The sequence below is a fragment of the Anser anser genome (genome assembly GCF_964211835.1).
Source record: "Anser anser genome assembly, chromosome: 3".
Lineage (NCBI taxonomy): Eukaryota > Metazoa > Chordata > Aves > Anseriformes > Anatidae > Anser > Anser anser.
Genome location: NC_139722.1, coordinates 74,668,803 through 74,690,077, shown reverse-complemented (window position 1 = coordinate 74,690,077; position 21,275 = coordinate 74,668,803). Strand labels below are relative to the sequence as shown.

Genomic DNA, 21,275 nt, shown 5'->3' with positions numbered 1-21,275 from the left:
CCACAAGTTTGTTCAGCCTTAATTTTTCCAGTTTTTATAAATAATTCCAGTTCCTAATATATTGTGTCAGTATATTCCAGACATAAATTGGTGAGGACAGAATCTTACACTTATTTAACAAAAGGACAAACATTATCTCAAAGGATGTAAAATACAGAAGAAACTCTGTAATTGGAAACTTCTACTGCCTGTGCAAATTTATGTCACAGAGGAAAAGATCTAGACTCTTTCTACAATTTAGAGTTAAAATTTTAATACCTTGGGTTTTTACTTTGATGATTGTGTCTTGATTCATCATATTTTCTCTCTGTAAATAGCTTGTAAGCCAGAAATTTCTGCAAGGCTGTCAACTTTCTCAAATAAATCTTTTGCTTTTTTTTAATCTTATTGATTTGTTTTCCGGAAGTATTTTCCTTTCTTTCTAATGTTTTATTTATCTACCAGTGTTCACATTTTTATCCCTAGAAACCTTTTCATTTGTTTTTTTGTGTTTATTTGTGTTTTTTTTCCTTGTGTGTTTGTCTGCAGAAAAAAACAACTTGCATTGCAATAGCGATACTTTATACAGCTGAACATCCCAAAGTGCTTTACATTTAATTACACACTCATAGTAAAGTGACTATATGACAAATGTGGCCTTCGGGATCTCCAGAAAGGGGAAGGCTTGCAAGTCTTTCAAAATCAGACCATTGTGCACACATATGCGGCACTTTTCTTACAAATGAGTAGCACTGCAGACTCTGTATGTGATGCACAGGAGAGAGCTGTAAGGAAATGAAAACAAGAATGAAAAAAATACTTTTTTTTTTTCTGAATTAAGAAAAAGCATCAGGCAGCTTCTGGAATTTGCTGTCTTATCTGAATTCATATGAAAAAATATAGACTACTTTTTTTTTAAAACACAGAGCACTACAGAAGACGACATGTAATAAAAGACATGTAAAGTTACCTTGCATTTGTTTTGTCTAGTTTATGTGCTGTTTTATTTGTAAATAAATATATAATAATGTGATATAATATATATGTTCTATTGTATATATATATTTTACATTAGGATAATAACATCACATAAAACATAATATAAAATTGCATATTTACAAATAAATATATGTCATAAGTGTTATTTTCTTTTGTGACAGTTTGCAGAATGGTTTGCTGCTCATTAAATGATGAACAAGGAAGCAATCCATAAAACGTTTGCTGCAGAACAAATCAAAAGGGTATTTGGAAATCTAATCAGTTTTAATAATAAAATTGTCTCATTTTAGCCTCATATATCTTATTTAATGAACAAAATTAATGAGGAATGTATCTAAGATGCATCATTTTTATGACTGCTGCAGAAATTTTCAATGATTGTGAAGTCAGTAGGAGGTGTCCTTGGTCATACGATAACTTTAGCAGTTATTTAAGAATTTAAACAAATTATTTTAATTTCTCATCCTGAGACATTCAACTGTCTGGCAAGTGGCAGCCAATTCATTTTAGATGTCTACTATAGCAGCTTTCATTTGCTTTAGTCAGGTTTTCTTCATAGCTGTTTTTTGAAATAACCGGACAAGAGAAAGATTTAATCTGAAGCTGTTTTGTAAATACGAGTAATACTCATGTATTTGTTACAGACTGGTATTGTGGGATTATCTTTCTCATTTTACAGATTAGAAAGCCCTGGCAAAAGGATCTGTTTAATTTTCTTAACTAAATTAATGTAGAATGTTTATGACTATGCCTAGAATAAAATCCCAGTCCAGTGCTTTATCCATGACATTACCGTTTCTCAATGTTCTTGCAATGCGTAACGTCAAAAATGTTGCATCAGGCTAAATGAAATAAAATCTACTTTCCCCATTCCATTATGTTTAAAGGTCACATATATACTAATAACTATTCAAAACATACACACGCCAAAATTTTGTAGTTACTACAGGCATCCTTAGCAGTGCTTTTTGGTTTGGTTTTCATTCTTACTTTTATACAAAGCTAAGGCAGCAGGCACACAAAATTGATTTGAATGAGACTGAAAGTCATTAGTTTGAAAGTAACACCAAAAGACTGCACTAGGACCTAGCATTTCTTCCTAAATATTTTGTTGAAGGCGGCTGAGAAACACAGGCTCCTTTCGCAGATGCTCCAGACTAAAAACAAACCCAAAGCATCCAACTTACCACATCCCTTAGCTACAGTACAATCGTACCGGCATACAATAACGCAGTCACCGTGCACAGCGAGGTGGTTGTGCCAGCAAGTCAGTCCTCCTCAACACTCCTCAGGGGCAGTTCTGCACATGTGCTATGGACACTGCAACACACAAAGCCCAGAGGCTGGCTCCACACCACAGGTGGCATCACTACACACGATGCCGCGGTGCCTGTCCCCTGCAAGCCCATGGCATCCTCCACACACAACAGTACGTTTGCCTGGTCCCTTGTACCAGCCGTATTATATTGGATGCTGACCATGCACAGCTCCTATATATTGTCAGACCCAAGTTTAGCTCTATTTCTCAACATTTCTCACAAACGTTTCTCCAGCCTCTGAAAGCTGAGCAAACAAAACACAAGAGGTAAAGTGTTACAAAAACAGTAAAGGCTATTTTCAAGCCACAGCAAAATGCTTTTTTTAATTCACAGCTGATCTCAAGTCTGTTCTCCAATTTTAATATCATACTCTGTTGCTTTATTTATTTTTTAATACAACAGGCTTTTCTTCCCACAGTCAATCCTCAAGCCTGATATGTGATGCCATATGCAACAGTTTTGCAGATGGGCTTCACTTTGGTTGATATTTCCCACCCTTGCAGCAACCTGCCAAAGTTGTTTTAAGAAAGTGAAAAGGGAAGGGTTTGCAAAAATAAAAGAGTAGGGGGCTAGTCTGTATCTTATCTAACTTTAAAAAGTTGTATTTTCACCACAAAGTATTGTATGAAAAATCAAATGTCACTTTCATGGGATAATACAGTTCTAAGTAAAGCTGACACTGTAATATCCAGGCAGATGTAAGCCAAGACGCTCACAGGTGATGGGTGCTTTGGAAGTCTCTGGCTCCATTCAGTGAATGACTGTTAATGCAAACACTGAAGTGATTATGGAGTCCATATTATTTGCCTTCAAGTTTAAAGCTGAATTTAGGCTTATACTTGCATTCAGTGTGAATGGTAACCCAACATTGAAGAACATTATCAAGGGTATTTTGCATCTTGGGGCTCTTCTAAAACAAAACTAAGCTCCACTTTCATTCATGCCTTGTAACTACCAGCTTCCAGGGCACTGAGAGCCCAAAGTCAATGCCCTAAAATTTGGGAGCAAGGATTTTAGGGCAGCAGCTGGGAGCCACCTCCAAGTCGTAGAGGCCAATTGCAAACCTTTAACTCATGATCAGTAGTTAATCAGTGACTAGCTGGAGATTTCCATGCCCTTTGGTCTCACCATCCAAATGAAGACACATTCTCACTTTTTCCCTGCCACCCTTTCTTGTTGCACCTCTCCGTCTGTTTCTTTCATACAAGCAGATCCTCTCCTCTCCCCTACAGCCCATATACATGGATTCAACATTTCCAGCTTCTGACTAATTTAACCCCATCGTTTGCTCCTCAGATGACTGTAATTCCTTCCTTTCTTTTTCTGCTGCATTTCATGTCCAGTTTATAGCTCTTTTCTTCTTGCTATTTTCATCTACTGTCCAGTAACGAGCCTTATCTATTTACACCCTTGTACAAAGACACTTCAGAAGAAGTTATCCGATTTTCTTTACCCTTATGTGTTTTCTGATCAAGGCACAAAACCAAAATATTGCATCTAACTGAGCAATATTTCACTCAACTTTTACTTTTATACTGGAAGTCAATGCAGAACAAAAATTGTTCTGCTAAATGAACGCAAGACAGACTTTTCCTGGCATATTCTAGTGTAAGGAAGCTGCAACGAAGAGAAGAAAGATTATACATTCCAAATCATCTCAGCTACCCTCTTTATCATTATTATTGCCTCCATTTTCTACTGCATTTTAGAGTATATTCTAAATGGAATATTAATATTAATTTCTTTCTTCTTCATGAGAGTTCAGATAATTTGGGATAATTAAGGGAGAGAGGATAGGAGAATCCATCGTGGGGTTATAAATCTCCAAGGAATGTGTTAGTTTTGCATTTTAGTTCTGCTGAAAAATGTAAATGCTTCAATTAGTGTAAAAATCAGAGTCTGCCTCTCTCATTAACAACAAGGCCTCTAACCTCTCACCTTGCCCGTACCAGAATCAGAGGATTCTGAAATGAGAAAGCTGGCCAATTTTCCTAAACACAGAAATCACTCCTTAAAAAAAAAAAAAAAAAAGGCAATCAGAAAATCTTTTTTTTTCTTTTCTTTTCTTTAAAGATGTAATTAGCTACCATAAAAGGCTTATCCAGAGAAGTTTGTGCCTGTTACAAGTGATGGGAAAGCTGGTGTGCTGGACAGTATTACAATAGGTTTGAAGTGAACATAATAGGGCTGGGTGTCAACAGTAGTGGAATGAATCTCCTTAATCTAAATATTCCAAGTTTCATAAAAATCTGTCAATAAGGGAGGTGAGGGAAGTTTCAGTGCTTCCCTACGCTATCCCACAGCTAACACAGCCTGAAACCTCCTAAAGGGTGATTGAAATCGATTCATACACAGGTGGAATGCTACAGATCTCTCTTCTCAGCCTTTATAAAGGGAGATTTAGTAGGAGATTTTTTATTTATTGAGAGATTCGTATTATACCAAGTTCAATACTCCTCCAGCCCACAGTTACCCAGAAAGGCACACTTAAACAAATGCCTGATGTATTTAGCGTGTATGGAAACAAATAAATCAGGGGAAAATAATATAGCTCCTACCATACACATCCATTCTGCACACATTCATTTCTAACCTAGGGGCTTGGGGGGCAAGGAGAAAATCACTGCCTAGGCTGACGATTACTTTTCCTCAGTGAATAAAACCCACATGTGCAAAATAGTAATGCAAAATTACCTGCTCCCTTTGCATAAAGATGGTTCATCTGCAATGATTGAATTAATTGAAGGATTAGCCTTCTGTTACCATTTTTGACCTAAGGTTTTTCTGCTAATTTTCCTCTTACTGGAGGATCTTCTATGCAATATGGCATACATAATCTCATGGCATTTCATAAATGTAGTATATTTTCAAGGCCATCAGTCCTATTCACAACTTCTAATCTTTAATTTCTATCATGTATTATTCAGGCTAACATTTTATAAAGTTTGAATCAGATTTTAATACATTAACTGTTTCAGACAGGGGTCCAGTTGTTCAAATGCATTCGGGACATTGGCCCATTTTGCACAGAGGAAAATTTGTTTGCATAACGGAATTAATATGGGGAAAGGCCATGTTATCTCCTCATGCAACACCCTGAAACTAGTAATATTTCTTGATTATCCTTCAAATCCATTCTAAGCACTGTTAACAGATCTATCTTCCCAATCCATCATTTTCTGTTCTGCTTGCTTTTGATACCACCTGCAGACACTTCATTGCACCATGTCCAGCTGACACCACGTCTGCTCCTCCAGTGATACTAGCCTCAGTCAATCCATCTCCACATTGCCCTCTTTCCTGGTCTGTGATAAATTCCAAAACAGTTTACTTCTTCAGAGTAACTTCTTAAACCTACCTCTACCATATTGCCTCCAAAACAATCTCATTAATACTGGTCCAAGTACCTGAGCTGCCTCTTTTTTTTTTTTTTTTTAACCCTAAATTACATTCATCTCAGGCTCTCAAAATATTTTGCATCATGGTACTAAAGACCATGTAGGTTCTGGCTCAAAATTCCACAGGAAAAGCAGTGACCATAATGTACTTAGATCCAGCATCCCCTCTGAAGCAGCAAAGAATAAAAATTCACCACAGTAGTGCTGAACTTTGAACAGTGGAAGTATGCAAAAATGAGGAAACTTCATAATAAAGAAGCTAAAAGAAGTAGCTAAGAGAATGAAATCCTTATGGGCAGCACTACCAAAACACATCCTACTGAAAGGAGGGCTTCAATGCATCCTGTCTGTTAGGAAAAGCTTGAAAAACAATAAAAAGAAACAGGTGTGGTGGAGCAGTGAGCTAAAGATTTGGGAAGTAAAAGAGGTTATTAGAATTGAGAAGGCATCGTTCAAAAAGCAGAAGCTGTATCCAAATGAAGAAAATAAAAAGGATCATAAACTCTGGCAGATTAAATGTAAAAATATAATTAGGCAGGCCAAAAAAGAGTTTGAGGAACAGTTGGCTGAAGCAATCAAAAGTAGTACTAAATTCCTGTTGCAGCACATCAGAGCAAAAAGCCTGCCAGGCAGTCTGTAGGGCGCACTGACAGCCAGGCTGAGTACTCAGAGAGGGGAAGGCTGTCGCAGAAGAGCAGAATGAATATTTGCATCACGGTGTGCTGTGGAAGAGACTGAGGAGATTTCCTCACTAGAAGCCTTTCTGGAAGTCATTGCTGCAGAGCGTCCATCTGAGATGTCAGTAACTGTGGAGAGGCTATTGTAAAGTTCCCATAAGTGCTAACAAAACCTCTGGATTGGGCAGTATTTAGCCATGCGCTCTGAGAAAACCCAAGGAGGTCAAAGATGAACCACTAATGTGACCTCCCAGTTTAATTTTTGGGCACCATTAACACTAAATGCTAGCAAATGTAGTGCCAGGGAGGATTCAGAGAGCTACAGGCTTGCAAGCTGTTATCTCTAGTGCACAAATTTGTAAAAGCTACAACAAAGGACAGACTTTATCTAAGATGCCTGTCTAAATGCGGTCTACTTGGAAAAGCCAAGGTTGATTCTGTAAAGGGAATTTCTTCCTTGTAAAATCCATTAAAGTTTTTTGAAGTTGACAAGCATGTGGGTTGGGTGAGCTAGTCAAGCAAAGTACAGCTAGGTTTTCAAAGTGCTTTCGACAAAGTCTCTCGTTAATGGTTTCTAAAGAAACGTAGCAGCCATGGGATAAGAGGGAAGAACCTGGCAGGGACAGGTAACTGGCTGATAGACGTGAAATAGGTCTGTCCTTGCAACAGAACAAATATCCTTCACCGTGAAATTTTGCTCAGGTCTGTTCTGAAACCTGTGATGTTTAACATATTCCTGAATGACCTGGAAAGGTGGTTGACTAGGGCAGTATCAAAGTTTGCTGAGAATATGAAATTATTCAAGGTACTACTGTGAAGGACCACAGAAGACCTTACAAGTCTAAATGACTAGGAGATAAAGTGGCAGATGAAATTCAGTTTCAGGAAGTATAAAGTAATGTATGTGTCCAAGAACATTGTCAGCTTTACATATAACATGATGGACTCTGAGCTGACAATTACTATTTAGGAGTGAGAGCTTGAGGTTACAGCAGACAGCTCCATGAAAGCATCAGCTCAGAGCTCAGTAGCAGTCAAAAACAAACAAACAAAACGAACACACGCACAAAAATACAACTCAAAGGCAAACCAAAAATATAATGAGTCCGTTGATCTGCAGATTGATTTTTTTTTCAGTTTGGGTCCCCTTATCTCAAAAAGGATACATTTGAGGTGGAAAAAGCTCAAAGATCAACTATGATAAACTATGGAATGGTTTATAGAGTTCTGAAATCTTATGAATACTGTGGAGCGAGCGGATAGAGACTGACTGTTTGCTGTCTATCCACTGCAAGAACTAGAGACTGTCAAATGAAGCTTATAGTAGCTAGATTTAAAGCAAACAAAAAGAGACAGCCCTCACACAAAGGTGGTTTGCCTGTGCAGCTCCTTGTCAAAGGAAGTTGTGCATAAAAGAAAATGATGTGGGCTCAACAGGAAGTCAGACAAATTTTTGTAAGACACATCCACTTGTCTAAATACAGCTTCCAAGACACGTTGCTAAATAGAGCTCAAAAAGCTTAGGAAGTTCTTTGTGCTGAAAGTAGATAAAGGCCAGGAGAGCATTAAGGGGAAGTATTAGTCTTGCTCTGTTCTCGCAGGACTCGTGCTCACAGATACTGCACGAGAGAGGATCCCAGGGGTCCTTGGTCTAACTCAATTTAGCCATTTTTGCTGATGGGCAATCCTCTTCTCTATCCATGTTCACATTCAATATCTAAACTGTCTGCTTTCAGGAGCAAGAACTTCATGTTGTCCTGCATCCGCTGATGCTGGTCCAGATTCACACCATGGATGTCACATCAAGGTTTACACTGACGCAGAATTCAGTCCTGGGAGCCAGTTCTGACTGTACGCACCCCTCACTGCAAATTGGGCAATACCTGCGACTGTCAGGCAGTTTTCACTACATTTACATAGAAGCAAACGAGATCAAGACTAGGAGACAATTCCAGGCAGAAACTAAGTGAGGTACATAAGCAGAGGCTGATTTTATCTGCAAAACAATACACATCAGGTCTATTAGAGAAAAATTGATTTTTCTTTTGTAGTTCTTCTGGCGTGATGATGCAAAGTAGCACAACTAGACCTCATATATCTGAAAAAGCACAAAGACGATTTCCCAGCAATAGTGCTTTCCCAATGAGAAAGAAACACTTCAATGCCTACTGGTTCATATACATGCATTCATCAACACACAAAAATTGTATGTATATGGATTCCTCTTTCCCTTCTCTAACAATTCAGGTATACAAGCAAGATCAAAAGCTGCAGTCTGACTGAAATGACCACACCATTTGTTTCTGGTGAATTTCCCATACAATAGTAGTGAAGACAAATTATTTTTCATTGTTTGAATAGAAAACAGTTTCACACCTTCAAATTTCCTTGGTGCCTGAGCTCCATATGAGCACAGGATTTGATTAAGATATTTCAGCTCACCACAGCCACTCCACTAAACAGAGTTGCACCATAAGAGTTTCCAGTTTACAAAGAAAAAGAAAATAGCAGGTGTTAACACCGAAGAAGAAAATTGGGACAGAAAATTAAGGTTATTAGGGAAGCTGAGAATTATAGAAGGGCCAACAGGGAGTGATTTAAGAAATCACAGTTTAGCAGCAGAGCAAATAAACAAAGAAGCCTGTGATTGAAGTCATCAAACTAGAAAATATTCTAGCAAGGTAAGAAAATGAAAGGCTCTGAGTGGAGCCTGGATACATAACCCCATGTTCTTTCCCTTTTTGCTTATGATACGCAGTCAACAGCAGCACCTCACAAGGCAGAGCCATGGACATACACATAGAAAGACAGCAATTACTCCAGATTTTTCAGTTCTCAGAACTGGATCGAGGCTTTGACACAAAATACATCTCTCTGGCAACACACTGCTGTGCAAGCTCTGAAGTGATATTGCAGCCTACTCATGGGCTTTTCTTTTACCTGAGGATGCAGTGACTGACAAAGTAATGTGAACCAGATCCTGCACCTAGCCCCAGTCCAGCATGAAGGTTGCTATGCCCACCTGCAGAACTGGGAAAGGAAATACATTTGCTTACACCTTACAGACAGCTTACACTGCTGTCTGACACATTTGTAGACGTGGAACATAATGACCCCCAAAAGACTGCTTTCCTCACTGCATATTTACTGCTGCAGAAGTAAGCGGTGCACAGACACCAGGATAGGGCAGGGACACTCTCAGGATCCACTTCTTGGAAGGGAAGCTTTCCCACAGACGTGGTGTGCAAAGAACCACATCAGGTGTTCTTGGCCCACGGAGGCTGTGGCCACAGTAGAAGTGCCTGGCATTAAAAATGTTTAAAACAGAATGAAAACTACAGTAGTTTGTATGAATGCAGTGCATAAGATGAACTCTTCTGAGTGGCATAGATTACTGTCATAGGGAGTGGACAGCAGGAAGAGTCAACATCAATATTTCACAAAAAAAGCCAACCTTATATTACAGCCTCTAGGATATAAGTCAGCCCTGCTGAAGCAGAAAATGACAAAGATTTTAAGGTCAGCAAGAACCATTACAATAATCATGTAGCCAGATCTCCTGCATAACACAGGCCATTGGAAGGAAGCAGTTCCTTCAGTGGTAACAACTTATTCTTCCCTGCTGCAGGGAGGCTCCTTACAACCCCATTTCAAATGAACACTCAAAAGGACTGAGGGGAATGGAGAGATGATAGGCAGAAAATTGTTTGTGTGCTGGTTCAAAAGGAGCAGCCAGGAATGCTGTTAATTGTTAGCGCAGGACTGCATCGCAGTGGGCATCAGGCAGTCAGGCGGAGCAGCAGAGCCAGGGCAGCAGCCACACCAGGCTGCAGCAGGACCACAGCTTTCAGTCTTCACTGACATTCACGTTGCCTTGCTCTCACCCACTGAGTATTATCATCACAGAGGCTGGAGTCTGAATTTGTTTAATACTTTCTTAGCCACAGATCATTAGTAACCAATTCCACTTTCCACTAAGTCCCAATTGTTTTTATGCAATGCAGGACTCCTTTCTTTCTCTCCCCTCCTCTCTTCTTTCTTCCTCCCCTTTCCAATTTTCTTGTGGTAAAACAGTCCTGCCTGAAAGCAATAAGCTCCTTTCAGAATGTAAAACTTTAATATAAGGCATTTGGAAGAAAGCTCTAAAGGCACCATTATTCCTCACTTTGGCTTCACTGGTGGCTCACTGTCCACATGCATAATGCGGAGCTTATTTCCTACAAAAGTAGCAGTCCTCAGATAGACACGACTTCAAGCTTACCAGTCGATTTTATTTATTCCCGGAGGAAGCTAGCAAACTGACAACTCTCAGGACATTTAAGAGGCCACCATTAAGTCAGTGAGCACTCAGCTAGGTATGGGAGGAATATAAATGAAGCAAGGACTTAAGTAATTGTACCCACTAGGAACAGCTATTCACGCCTTTTTTTGGATATTCCTGCTCCACGCTAATATCCTCCTTGCTTTCCCTACCAAAGCTTTTCTGGTTTAAAAGACCACTTTCCCACCTCTGCATCTCAGTGTTCCCATGAGGCCTAGAAACAAGATTGCAGCTGGGTCACCGCTTTTCACCTTTTTACAGGGCTATTTTATACAATACATAAAAAGTCAGGGATCCACTCCCATTGCTATTATTTGCTTTCTGTGCAAGCTCCAGCAGACCATCAGCTATGGGTTGGCAGCTGGGAAAAACTGGTCTGCACCCCTGGCAGTAAGCTGCTGGCTGGGCTAGACAGCATTCCTCTCAGCCAACTGCTGGAGAATGGAAGGATGTCACCCCTGAGGTGAAAGCTGATCCTGCCCTGGGCCTGCCCCGACCAGCAGGCCATCAGCTGTTGCCTGCAGGACACACACACGGGAACGTCCCCAGACAGAAACAAAGACTGGACTTGGGTCTCCCAACTGGCAGCAGGAGATCAGGTTACCCAGACGGGCAGCCCCACTTCCGTGATGTCCTGGAAAGAGTAAAAGGCAACCGCAGGGATCACCTGTCACTGGAGGGACAGGGCCCAATAAGCGACTGGAGATCGGTGAGCCCTCAGGCTGTCCTTCCTGAGTGGAGGCAGGGCTCCACCATGGCCTTGCTGCTCAGACCAGGGGGCGCTTCAGGAGCAACCTCCTTCCTGAAGAAAGCCCCTGGGGTTGCCTGGGCAGGATAAGGAGACACTGCCTTCTTAGTACCAGCGAGTGCCACCCAGCCCCCTGCCCTGCCCTGCCAGGCCATCCCTGAGGCCACCGTTCAGCGCGTTCGCCATAAATTGCAGTCTTTGGGCTCACCACGGCCTTTCAACAGCTGCCCCCGCATGGGGGCCTGGCCTGGCCTGGCGGAGGTGCTTGGTGGCAGGGCTGCCCCACTGGCTGTCAGCAAGATGGAGCCAGGGGAGGACATGAGCCCAGAGGTCTGACGGGCAGGGAGCACATATCCTGCCCACATGGAGCACAAATTCTGCCCACCTGCCTGGGCACAAAGCCCCCTGCCACCCATCGTGGGCCGCATCAATCCCAGCCTCCTGGCAGGTATTTTTGTATCTCTACATCCGACCAAGGAGGTCTCACTGAGATATTTTCTTCAGTGGTGTGCTGAGTGTTTCTCCTGAAAGAGTCACGATTTAATTGCTGTTATTATCTTCATAAAACTGTCCAGAGTGTTTTTCCAGTAGTTATTTAAAGCTTATCTAAAAGATACTGATAGCAGTGTGACGCCTGCTCAAAACTGCAGTCCTGGTATGCCTGTAGCAGAGTGTGGTAGAAATAATAGGTCTCTTAAATCAATCATCATCTTTCTCTAATTTATCATATTGTTGAATTTGCAGACCCATGCATGGCATACGCAGCACATCATTACAAAAGAAATGCAGTCAGAAGATATATACACAGACAACAGCAAAACAAGTTACCGCCAGCCTTCTGTGGAGAAAAAGATACCTTGGCAAACAATAAAAATCCCACTTTTTTTAAAAAATATCCACTGATGAGAAACCTTCGTGTAAAGAGCAATCTCTCCAAAACACATCCGTAAAAAGCCGTACACACTGATGATGAAAAATAGTTTAAAAATCTCTCACTCAGTAACAGCTTCAAAAATAACAGCATGGATAAAGTGAATGTTTGGTGGAAAGAAACAACTGTATACGATATCATTAGGTGTATAGTCTATATATATATTTCCCAACTTAATTCAGTGTATAGAGAAAAGCTGGAAGTACAGAGGAAGTGATGAAATGGCTGTTTAAAAAAGATGGGAGATTTTTTTTCATGCAAATCCCTTGTTTCATCGTATCGCCTGTGATTCATGAAGGCTTAGAAATCCATAGAATCACAGAATATCCTGAGTTGGAAGGGACCCATAAGGATCATCAAGTCCAACTCCTGGCACCGCACAGGTCTAGCCAAAAGTTCAGACCACGTGACTAAGTGCACAGTGCAATTGCTTCTTAAATTCAGACAGGCTTGGTGCAGTGACTACTTCACTGGGGAGCCTGTTCCAGCGTGCGACCACCCCCTCGGTGAAGAACCTCTTCCTGATGTCCAGCCTAAACCTCCCTTGCCTCAGATTAACACCGTTCCTGTGGGTCCTATCACTGGTGATAACAGAGAATAGGTCACCTGCCTCTCCACTCCCCCTCGTGAGGAAGTTGTAGACTGTGATGAGGTCCCCCCTCAGCCTCCTCTTCTCCAGGCTGAACAGGCCCAGTGACCTCAGCCGTTCCTCGTACGTCTTCCCCTCTAGGCCCTTCACCATCTTCGTCGCCCTCCTCTGGACACTCTCCAACAGTTTCATGTCCTTTTTGTGCTGTGGTGCCCAGAACTGCACACAGTACTCGAGGTGAGGCCGCACCAGCGCAGAGTAGAGCGGGAGCGGCCGGCAGTGAAAGGCTGTGGCCGGGTGCTGCAGGACAGGGTCCGGACATGGCGCAGGCGGCGGCTCAGTCTGAGCAGGATGAGCACAGGAGACAACTCCAGGAGTACCTGGCAGCCACAGCAAAGGTGAAACACCCGAGCACCAAGCCCTATTTAAATGACCGGATTAATCGCCTGGATCCACTCCTAAAACCAGTTTCTAAACAAGAACATGCTGACAGGAACAAGAGGGGATGCTCTCCCGGACGTGGCGAAGGACGCTCAGAGGGACGGCAAGCTTGCCTCCAAACCCACGCTGCTGGGTGGCCGCGCTGCACCACAGAAATCTTCAAGTACATCCTGGGGAGTAGCCATGGTACATCCAGAGCAGCCGGGGAAGAGCTGCCCCCGGGGTTTGTCCCAGGTGTGAACCCTTCTACACAGCCCTGAAGGAGGCTCCCAGCTTCTGCCTCTGGTTCCCTAAACCCAGGAGGGACTGAGGAGACCACACATGGCCGCCCCGTTCCCAGGCCACCTTCGTCGCTGAGCGAGGGCCTGCAGGAACATCTGGACTGCACCAAAGAGAACTTCTCAGCACAAGCACCTACAAACCTTGAGCAGAGCAGAGCTTTTCAGTCTGATGGAAGCAGTCTCGGGAACAAGAGAGCCTTGGCTCATAGGCAAACCTCAGGCACTGTGTCAAGCACCATCCAGGGCCCAAAGGACAGAATTAATAGCTGCCAGGCTAAGGAAATGCTGATTCAGGACAAATTCAGGAAGTCCCTGCCAAGCTCAAAGAGTGCATCTCAAAAATCAAGTGGCAAAACCCAACCATTGCAACCCCCTCAGTCACTTGCTGTTTCTACTAATTTGCTACACAAAAAAAAAACAGCAGTAAAACATGAAAAAATGAATACAGCAGGGCAACCCGTAGGAAAGCCACTTGGCACGCTTCTGGAGGGAAGTCTTCAGCACCGCAGTAGGGCTCCCCAAGCGAAAAGATCTCCCCCAAAGCCTCCAGCAGGCCACAGGGGACCGCAAACCTGGGGTCCATGAGGAGCTCCAGCATGAAGCTGGGTGCTGCGGTGACGGGGTGAAGGCCTGCAGTTAAAGGGGGGGCAGAGAGGAAGGACGTGAAGGCAGCGCTGCCCAGACACACGGCAACGTCCTGAGCCAGAGCCGCCATGGGCCAGTCTCACAGCCCCAAAGCTCGAGGGGCCGAGAGCAGGAGAGAGAGGCTGAACCCGGAGCCGCCGCAGGCATGCGGGGTGCACGCAGGGTGCATCCCTAAGACCCAGATGGCTGAGGATCGGAGGAGACAACTGGAGTAGTGGTTGGCATCCAAAGGCAAGTCCTACAAATGGCCACCTATGATGCTGTCCAAAAAAAAGCCAGTGAGAGAGAAGCTGCCCACCTGGACCGCTGTCGAGGAGGAAGAGAAAGCAGAGAAGCCTGAGCAGCTCCACCTGGACAAAATCAACAACCTGCTAACTGAGTGCCTGAAGCTCATCAAGGAGGGTGTCCAGTCGGAGAAGCTCTCTGCAATTCTGTCCCGTGAGCCCCGAGCAGAGAAATGCGCCAAGTTCTGGATCTGCAAAGTGAAACTGCTCGCCCGGAGCAGCCCCTTTGACGTGATGGAGCTGTACGAAGCCGCAGTCTGCGCTGGTGCTGCCCCACTCCAGGAGCTCAGAGAAGTTGTCTGTGATATTCTGAAGACTGCAGACCAACCACCAGGAGGGGAGAAGGCTGAGCAGCCTGTGCCCTGGGAGCCCATGGGAGAAGATGAAACATCTCAGAAACAGAGATGAGCAAATAATTCGCTACAGAATGGTTGTTTTCTCTTTCAAACAACTTCACATTTCCATTTAAAGATATTATCTGCAAACAGGTCATTATCACTTTGAATTTATTCTTGTGTTCCTAGGGATTGTTTGTAAAAACAAATTTTAAATAGTTAATTTACAAATAGTTCATTCAAAACGTTCAGTGACTTTAAGTTGTCAATCATTTGGCATTAAAAATCATATATATTATATTTCTATTTTGTAATTCATTGTCCTGTTTGCAAAGTCTAGGTCAAGTGTGGGGTGGGGGGGGGGTGGGGGGAATATCCAGCAGAGTTTTGAATTTCTCAGAATCACTTTGGATAAAAATAAAGGATAAGAAAAGTTGAGGAATCAAATGGCACTTCATGTCTTCTCCTGCCTTCCTTCCACATGATTATTACAGCCCCTTGTCATTTAGCTAGTTACCAGATTCCTAAGTAGCTGCATTCCTTCATAACTCGTAGAGGAATAAGAGGGAGGTCAGATTTATGGACTAGTAAGATTTCTTTCTCTTTTCCCCTCACATTCTTCCCAGGCCATTTGTGTTGATGAGCACCTACTTGCCAAGGATGCAACTTAACTTTGGTTTGACTTATTTAATTAGCCCAGTTCCCATGCTGGAGCACCAGCAGAATGTTGGGAGACGTCCTTCTGAATCTGCAACACCGTGCAGCACCACAGACCATGTAACATTCATTTGTGAACAGCATGAACTGACCTCAGTGGTCTCCCTCCTCCACCATCTACTAGCAGTTTCCTTTAATAATCAGTTTTGTGACTGAGTTCTCTTTAACTCTGAAATCTGCTTGAGAAAAGAAGCAGTTGAACATAAGAAACTAGGCTACACAGAGCTTCTCCAAAAAAGGATGACTCTCTAGGCTGCAAGACTGCTATGGCTCTTTTTCCCCTTTTCTTCCTTTTTCTAAGCCAAGGAAAATCAGGTCTTCTCTTATTGCTACTACCAAGAAGGTGATGGTGTGTGGAGTGGCAATCACAGTTGACGGCAGTATTAGGGATCACCATTTCACCCCTGCAGTAGCATCTGAAGCTGGAATCCACACTTTCCGAAGCTCTTCCTCTTGTTGCCTGAGCCAAACCTATCCAGCTTAGCTCTAGCTTTTTTCATTAACCCTTAGCTTTTGCTGACTTGTCTCCATACCCCCCATTTAGCAATTCAATGTTTCCTATGCACCATTGAACTCTGCGAAAGAACTGGTGAAGGATGACTCAAATTCCTGAGGTGAAGTAAGTTGGATATGGTTACTCTAGTGAGAGACATCACTGTAGTATCTGGTACAGAGAAGCAAAGACATATCACAAACATTTTTTTCCTCTGTAGCCGGGAAAATGCCTGGACAACAAAACAATGAGGAACCTAGGAAAGCCTCAAATTTGTGCCAGTTAAAAGTTCTTTTCCCCCTTGCCACCTTACCCCAGCATCACTCTTCACTCAGGGTCCCCACACTTTGTCCTTGCAAAGGAGTATATGGTGGAAGTGAACTGGGAAGCAAAAGAAGAGATTAGATTAATTGTTAATTAAGAGCCCATGCACCACACTCCTTTGCAAAGGAAGGCAAATGTGTGCCACAGTAACATCAGAAAAAGGGTGGAAACACCACTGATCCCAGGCAGACCCATGGCATCCCACCTTCTTGAAGAGAGACTGGGGATTTAACACCACCATTAGATCAAGAAAAGAGTTCTGCCTACTAAGAATTACATTTGTTTCCTAGTGCACTGAAACAATTAGGTAATTTCCTTCTCCTTCGCTACAAATTGAATCTCTCAATAGCTCAATTTTGGCAATTTCCATTGTTTTCTCAGACATGTCTAAAGTCGTTTTGCTGAGCCACCATGCTCTCTAAACACCAAAGCATCTCCAGCACCTGAACATTCAACTCTACTGTTCCTTCTTGAGCGCCAGGACATGTTTCAAGTTGACATTTTGGATTGCACAACTCCTGGCTCAGCAATTTGAAGATGTCTCCTCCCATTACATCAGAGGGTGACCCGTTGTGGCAAAGGCTATTACTTTCTTTGAGACTATCGGGTCCGTGCTGCCTCATCAAGTTATAAAGATCCCAAGGAGAGAAAAAGTATCTGCTGCGTGCTCCGGGCTCTGAACTTTGCATTTCCAGTACAACACATCTGGGGAGGCTTCATCTACATATGCAGCTTTAATGCCACATCTCCTTGGCGAACACTGCATGCATTGAATTCTACTAACATAGGATGACAGACAAGCAACAATAGGAGCTACGTTGCCTCAGTGCTTGTCTTATCCTAAGATAAAATACCGTGTGATGGACTAGCCACAGCTGCACTCTTACAAAGAGTGGTTTGTGACTTCTAAGCAAAGCAGCTGAGAAGTTTAAAAAAAAAAAAAACCACTCAGCTTCCCCTCCCGACTCATTTCCACATACACGTTAGATCTGATGCCAAACTCTGATGACTAAAGTAGGCATATAACTGAGAGCAATCTGATTTTCAGGAGGTACAGAGCACTTGCGTTGCCCATGGATTCTGCTTTTTCAGAACTGTGTTTCTTGGCAAACACAGAAGCTCAGTTCCTGTGAAAATTGGGCACATTTGAGTAGGTGCCTTAACATTATGGTTTTTAATGGCTCAATCCTTCAATTTGCTCTTCTGGAAATAGTTTAAGTATAGACAACTAAGCACTGGGGGAAAAAAATCAATTAAAAAATCAAACATTATATGTCCAGTTTCTGTAGCATTAATCATGTTAAGTACTACTAGGGGGCTGGGTATTGCATGAAGCAGTATGGACCGGGGTAGTGGAAGGCTGTGCACTGACAGAAACACCATCCTGTCAATGTCACACAGAGAATGTGCTACAACAGGCAGTAGTAGCAGGGAACACAAGGGATGACCGATCCCATTCAACTTCAATTATCCAGAAGCCCAGAAACGCTAATGAACAAACCCCCAGTGGGTTCTGGATCAGCCTAAGGCAGAATGAGGGTGACACTGAACCCAAAGGGTGAATTGCAGTCATCTCCTGCCTTTTTTTTCCCCATCTTGATCTGCATCTTGTTTGTGGCTAAGGTGGTTGGAACAGACGAATGCTTTCTTTCAAGGGATTTGAAGAGAGGTCTTAACTGTTTAAAGAAAGCCTAAAAAATTGTACTTCTAAAGTGACTTTCCAAGGCTGATTGCCGAAGGTTACGCAGGGCTAGGCGCAAAGTTGTATAATCCTGTTTTTCAAATGTCAGCAGAAAAAAAAAAGTAAAATTCTCCTTTTGGCTGTCTCCAACCCTTGAGTAATCTGATGCAGCACAAATCAATAGATTCTTGAGACAGTGTTCCATAGAAAATGTAAATCGTGACGTTATCTGATACTTGGGTTGTACAAACTCAAGCAAATTGCAGAAACTATAATCCCAGGCTGTGAATCACTGCTGTGGATCTAATCAGTACCACTCTCTTCTGTCCATCAGCTCTGCCATTTGTGAAGCAGTGGAAGTATAGATTACAAGACTTGTACTTTTCTCCACTAACATGCCCTGATGGTAAGAAACCATAGTGTGACCAAACAGCTAATCAGAAACAAATCCTGTTAGCTAGTTTCTGCCTCGTGTGTGCAAATATCCTCACCTCTCCAGTGAGAGCAGGTTCAGGAGTTCACAGTCAGCACACATCCACCTCTGTTTTTTAAAATAAAAACTGTCACAAAGGAGCAGACTGCTTAGGAACTGTGATTAGAAGGAAGCTCACTAATGCAACAAATGTTTGAACAGACAACACAAATCAACAGATGCCAAATTATTTGAAGCCTGATACAGAACAAAAGGCCTGCCTCCTCAAATGAGGGCCAGGGCTGCAGAGCCCAGACAGAAGCACATACCAGCTTGCCAGCCATGCAGAATGAAATCCCCCAAAGACTGGTTTCATCATAAGCAGCAGCTGACCGATAGCGATTGACTGGACGGCTGACGGGACAGCTCATTCCTTGGGTTCCTCCATTCTTCTGCCTCCCAGAGACAGCAGCAGCAGTCTCAGCCGACACAAACCATGACTTCTGTCATGAGGGTCCATGGCACGTGCTTGTGTGATACGAACTCACATTCATGGTGAATCAGGCTTGGTTTTTTTTAGCATAGTCCACCACGAGGCAGGAAGAAATTTTTGTATCAAGCGGAGAGAAATAGCGAAGTCAAAAGCCCTGCACCCCAAAATGTTCTCCGAGCAAGTCTTCAGTTCTTTAAGGAATGTGGATGGGTGTGTCCCCTTTTCAGGAGCACTCAGAAAAGTCGGCGAGAGGATAAACTGATTTACAAAAAGGTGCATAGAAAAGAGGGGTATTTCTGAGAAAGACACACGAGGAAGGGAGGGACCATCATCTGGAAAGCTCAATTCTGTATAACACTTCTAATAAAATGAAGAGTCACCCTGACTTGAGGCACTGACTACAGCTCCATGCTTACGTACAACCCATCCACTCCTTTCCTCAGAAGACCCACACATTTTAAATAGGTCTGTAATTATATTTCTTGGTAGCAGTAGACAGTTTTAAAAAGAATATCAGACAAGCCAAGAGAACAAACTCTTCCTGGACCATTTCCCATCCCTGTTATTTTCATTAAAAGACAAGGAGACTATTGGTGCACCGAGACTACGGCTGTTTGCACTATGTGCCTGACTCAGGAAACAAGCAGTTTGTTATTATGGTTATTTCTGGCAATTCAGGCCATTACTGCTCAGAAACATAAAGCAATTCCTATTTCACCTCAAGTACTAGTCTACAGATTCAAAATGTGTGTGCTAAGCCTTAATCTACAGGGTGTCCCATCTGACTGACTGCAAAATAAATCCGAACAGAGCACAGCAAAAAAATTACAATAAGTTGCCTGCATCACTTCAGGCCATATTCATCAAGCAATAGCTTGTGAGTGCTGCATACTGAAAACACATAGAAGCTGGATATTGCGTATTCTACGCCACTGCCCACCACACGAAGTTCCTTAAAAAAAAAGGCCAGATCCTCGGCTGTCAATTAGCAGTCTCAATCAAGCTGATGCTGAATTAAACAGGCTAAAGACGTGCACCCTGACTCAAGCAGAACAGTGTCTCCTCCACAGTTACAGCTGAGCAGCTCATCTTTGTTTAAATATCCAGTTTTATAAATGTTTTTAAATCCACATGCTCATAAAAACTGCTTCGAAAAGTTGTGTCGGCCAGTGTAGGTATGTACACCGGTTTTGGAGACGTTTACATAAGTGGCTCCTAAGATGAGTGTATAGTAAATGGTGTAGGGGTAGCAGGGGCCATAAGTTGTAGCCTTGGTTCTCCTCTCTCCCTCTGTATGTGATCACTTAACACACCCACAAGTTGATGTGTGCCATCCATGACATTTTGGAGAAATAAAATGGGAAGCAGTATCCTTAAAATCAGCATTTTTAGAATATGGAGATAATCCCGTCCTACTGCCTCAGCACTGCTCCTTTGTGCAGCTCTCCATTTATCATTCATGCACCCAGCTTTCCCTGTTTGACTCCTTACAACCTTCTTTGCTTTCAGGCCAAAGTAGCAGCTTTAAGACAACAAAGGAAGCTGTGAAGAAAAATGTAAGGTGGGACTATGTTCCCGCATTTCAGCCTAGAACTCCACGATTTTTTGGAAACATAACAGGGAAGTAACTAACCCTATCCTTTACCACAGGATGCACAATTTCAGGTTGAAATATGGAAAACTCCACATTAAATGAGAAGTTTGTTAACCCTAGGAGTTCACCCATAAAGTGGATTGCTCTGTGCAGTCAAAGAGGTTTTCTAGACTACTCATTTTCACATAAGCTGGTAGCTCAGGGGGATGTTCAGATAGTGCTCAGTGCCTTTGAACCTGACCTACAACCAGACAATGTCAGTTCAAACCTGATCGTTGGCAGAAAAGAGAATAAATAAATAAATAATAATAAAAATAATAAAACAGAGGAGACAGGCATGTTGTCATGGTTTGCCTCTGTCAAAGGACTTTGTAGTTTGAGAGAAATCAAACCAGCAAAGCAGAAAGCTCAGATGGCACTGCAGCTAAATAAACAGCACGTGTGCAGAGGAGGGGAGAAAAGCTCAGAGCTGGGGAGGGACAGAGGAGGGCTGGGGAGGGACAGAGGAGGGCTGGGGAAGGGCAGTGGGGAAGGGAGGGTGATAGGAGGACTTGTACAGGCCTTGGAGGAGCACAGCCATGCTCACAGATGTTCCAAGTCAAGGGAATAAGCGT

The 21,275-nt window shown here is 42.9% G+C and overlaps 1 protein-coding gene and 1 long non-coding RNA gene across 3 annotated transcripts in view; one reads left to right on the top strand and one right to left on the bottom strand.

The window, feature by feature from the left end:
• The window catches only part of LOC310898103, a 241,419-nt gene that overhangs the window by 90,784 nt on the left and 129,360 nt on the right, over nt 1-21,275 (bottom strand). The window lies entirely within an intron of this gene.
• Nucleotides 13,282-15,187, top strand: LOC310897458 (uncharacterized protein; the record flags this gene model as incomplete). The annotated part of the gene is given in 4 exon segments (XM_083831110.1): nt 13,282-13,505; nt 13,665-14,221; nt 14,224-14,297; nt 14,544-15,187. Coding segments are annotated over 4 exon segments (1,332 nt in total). The 3' UTR covers nt 15,021-15,187.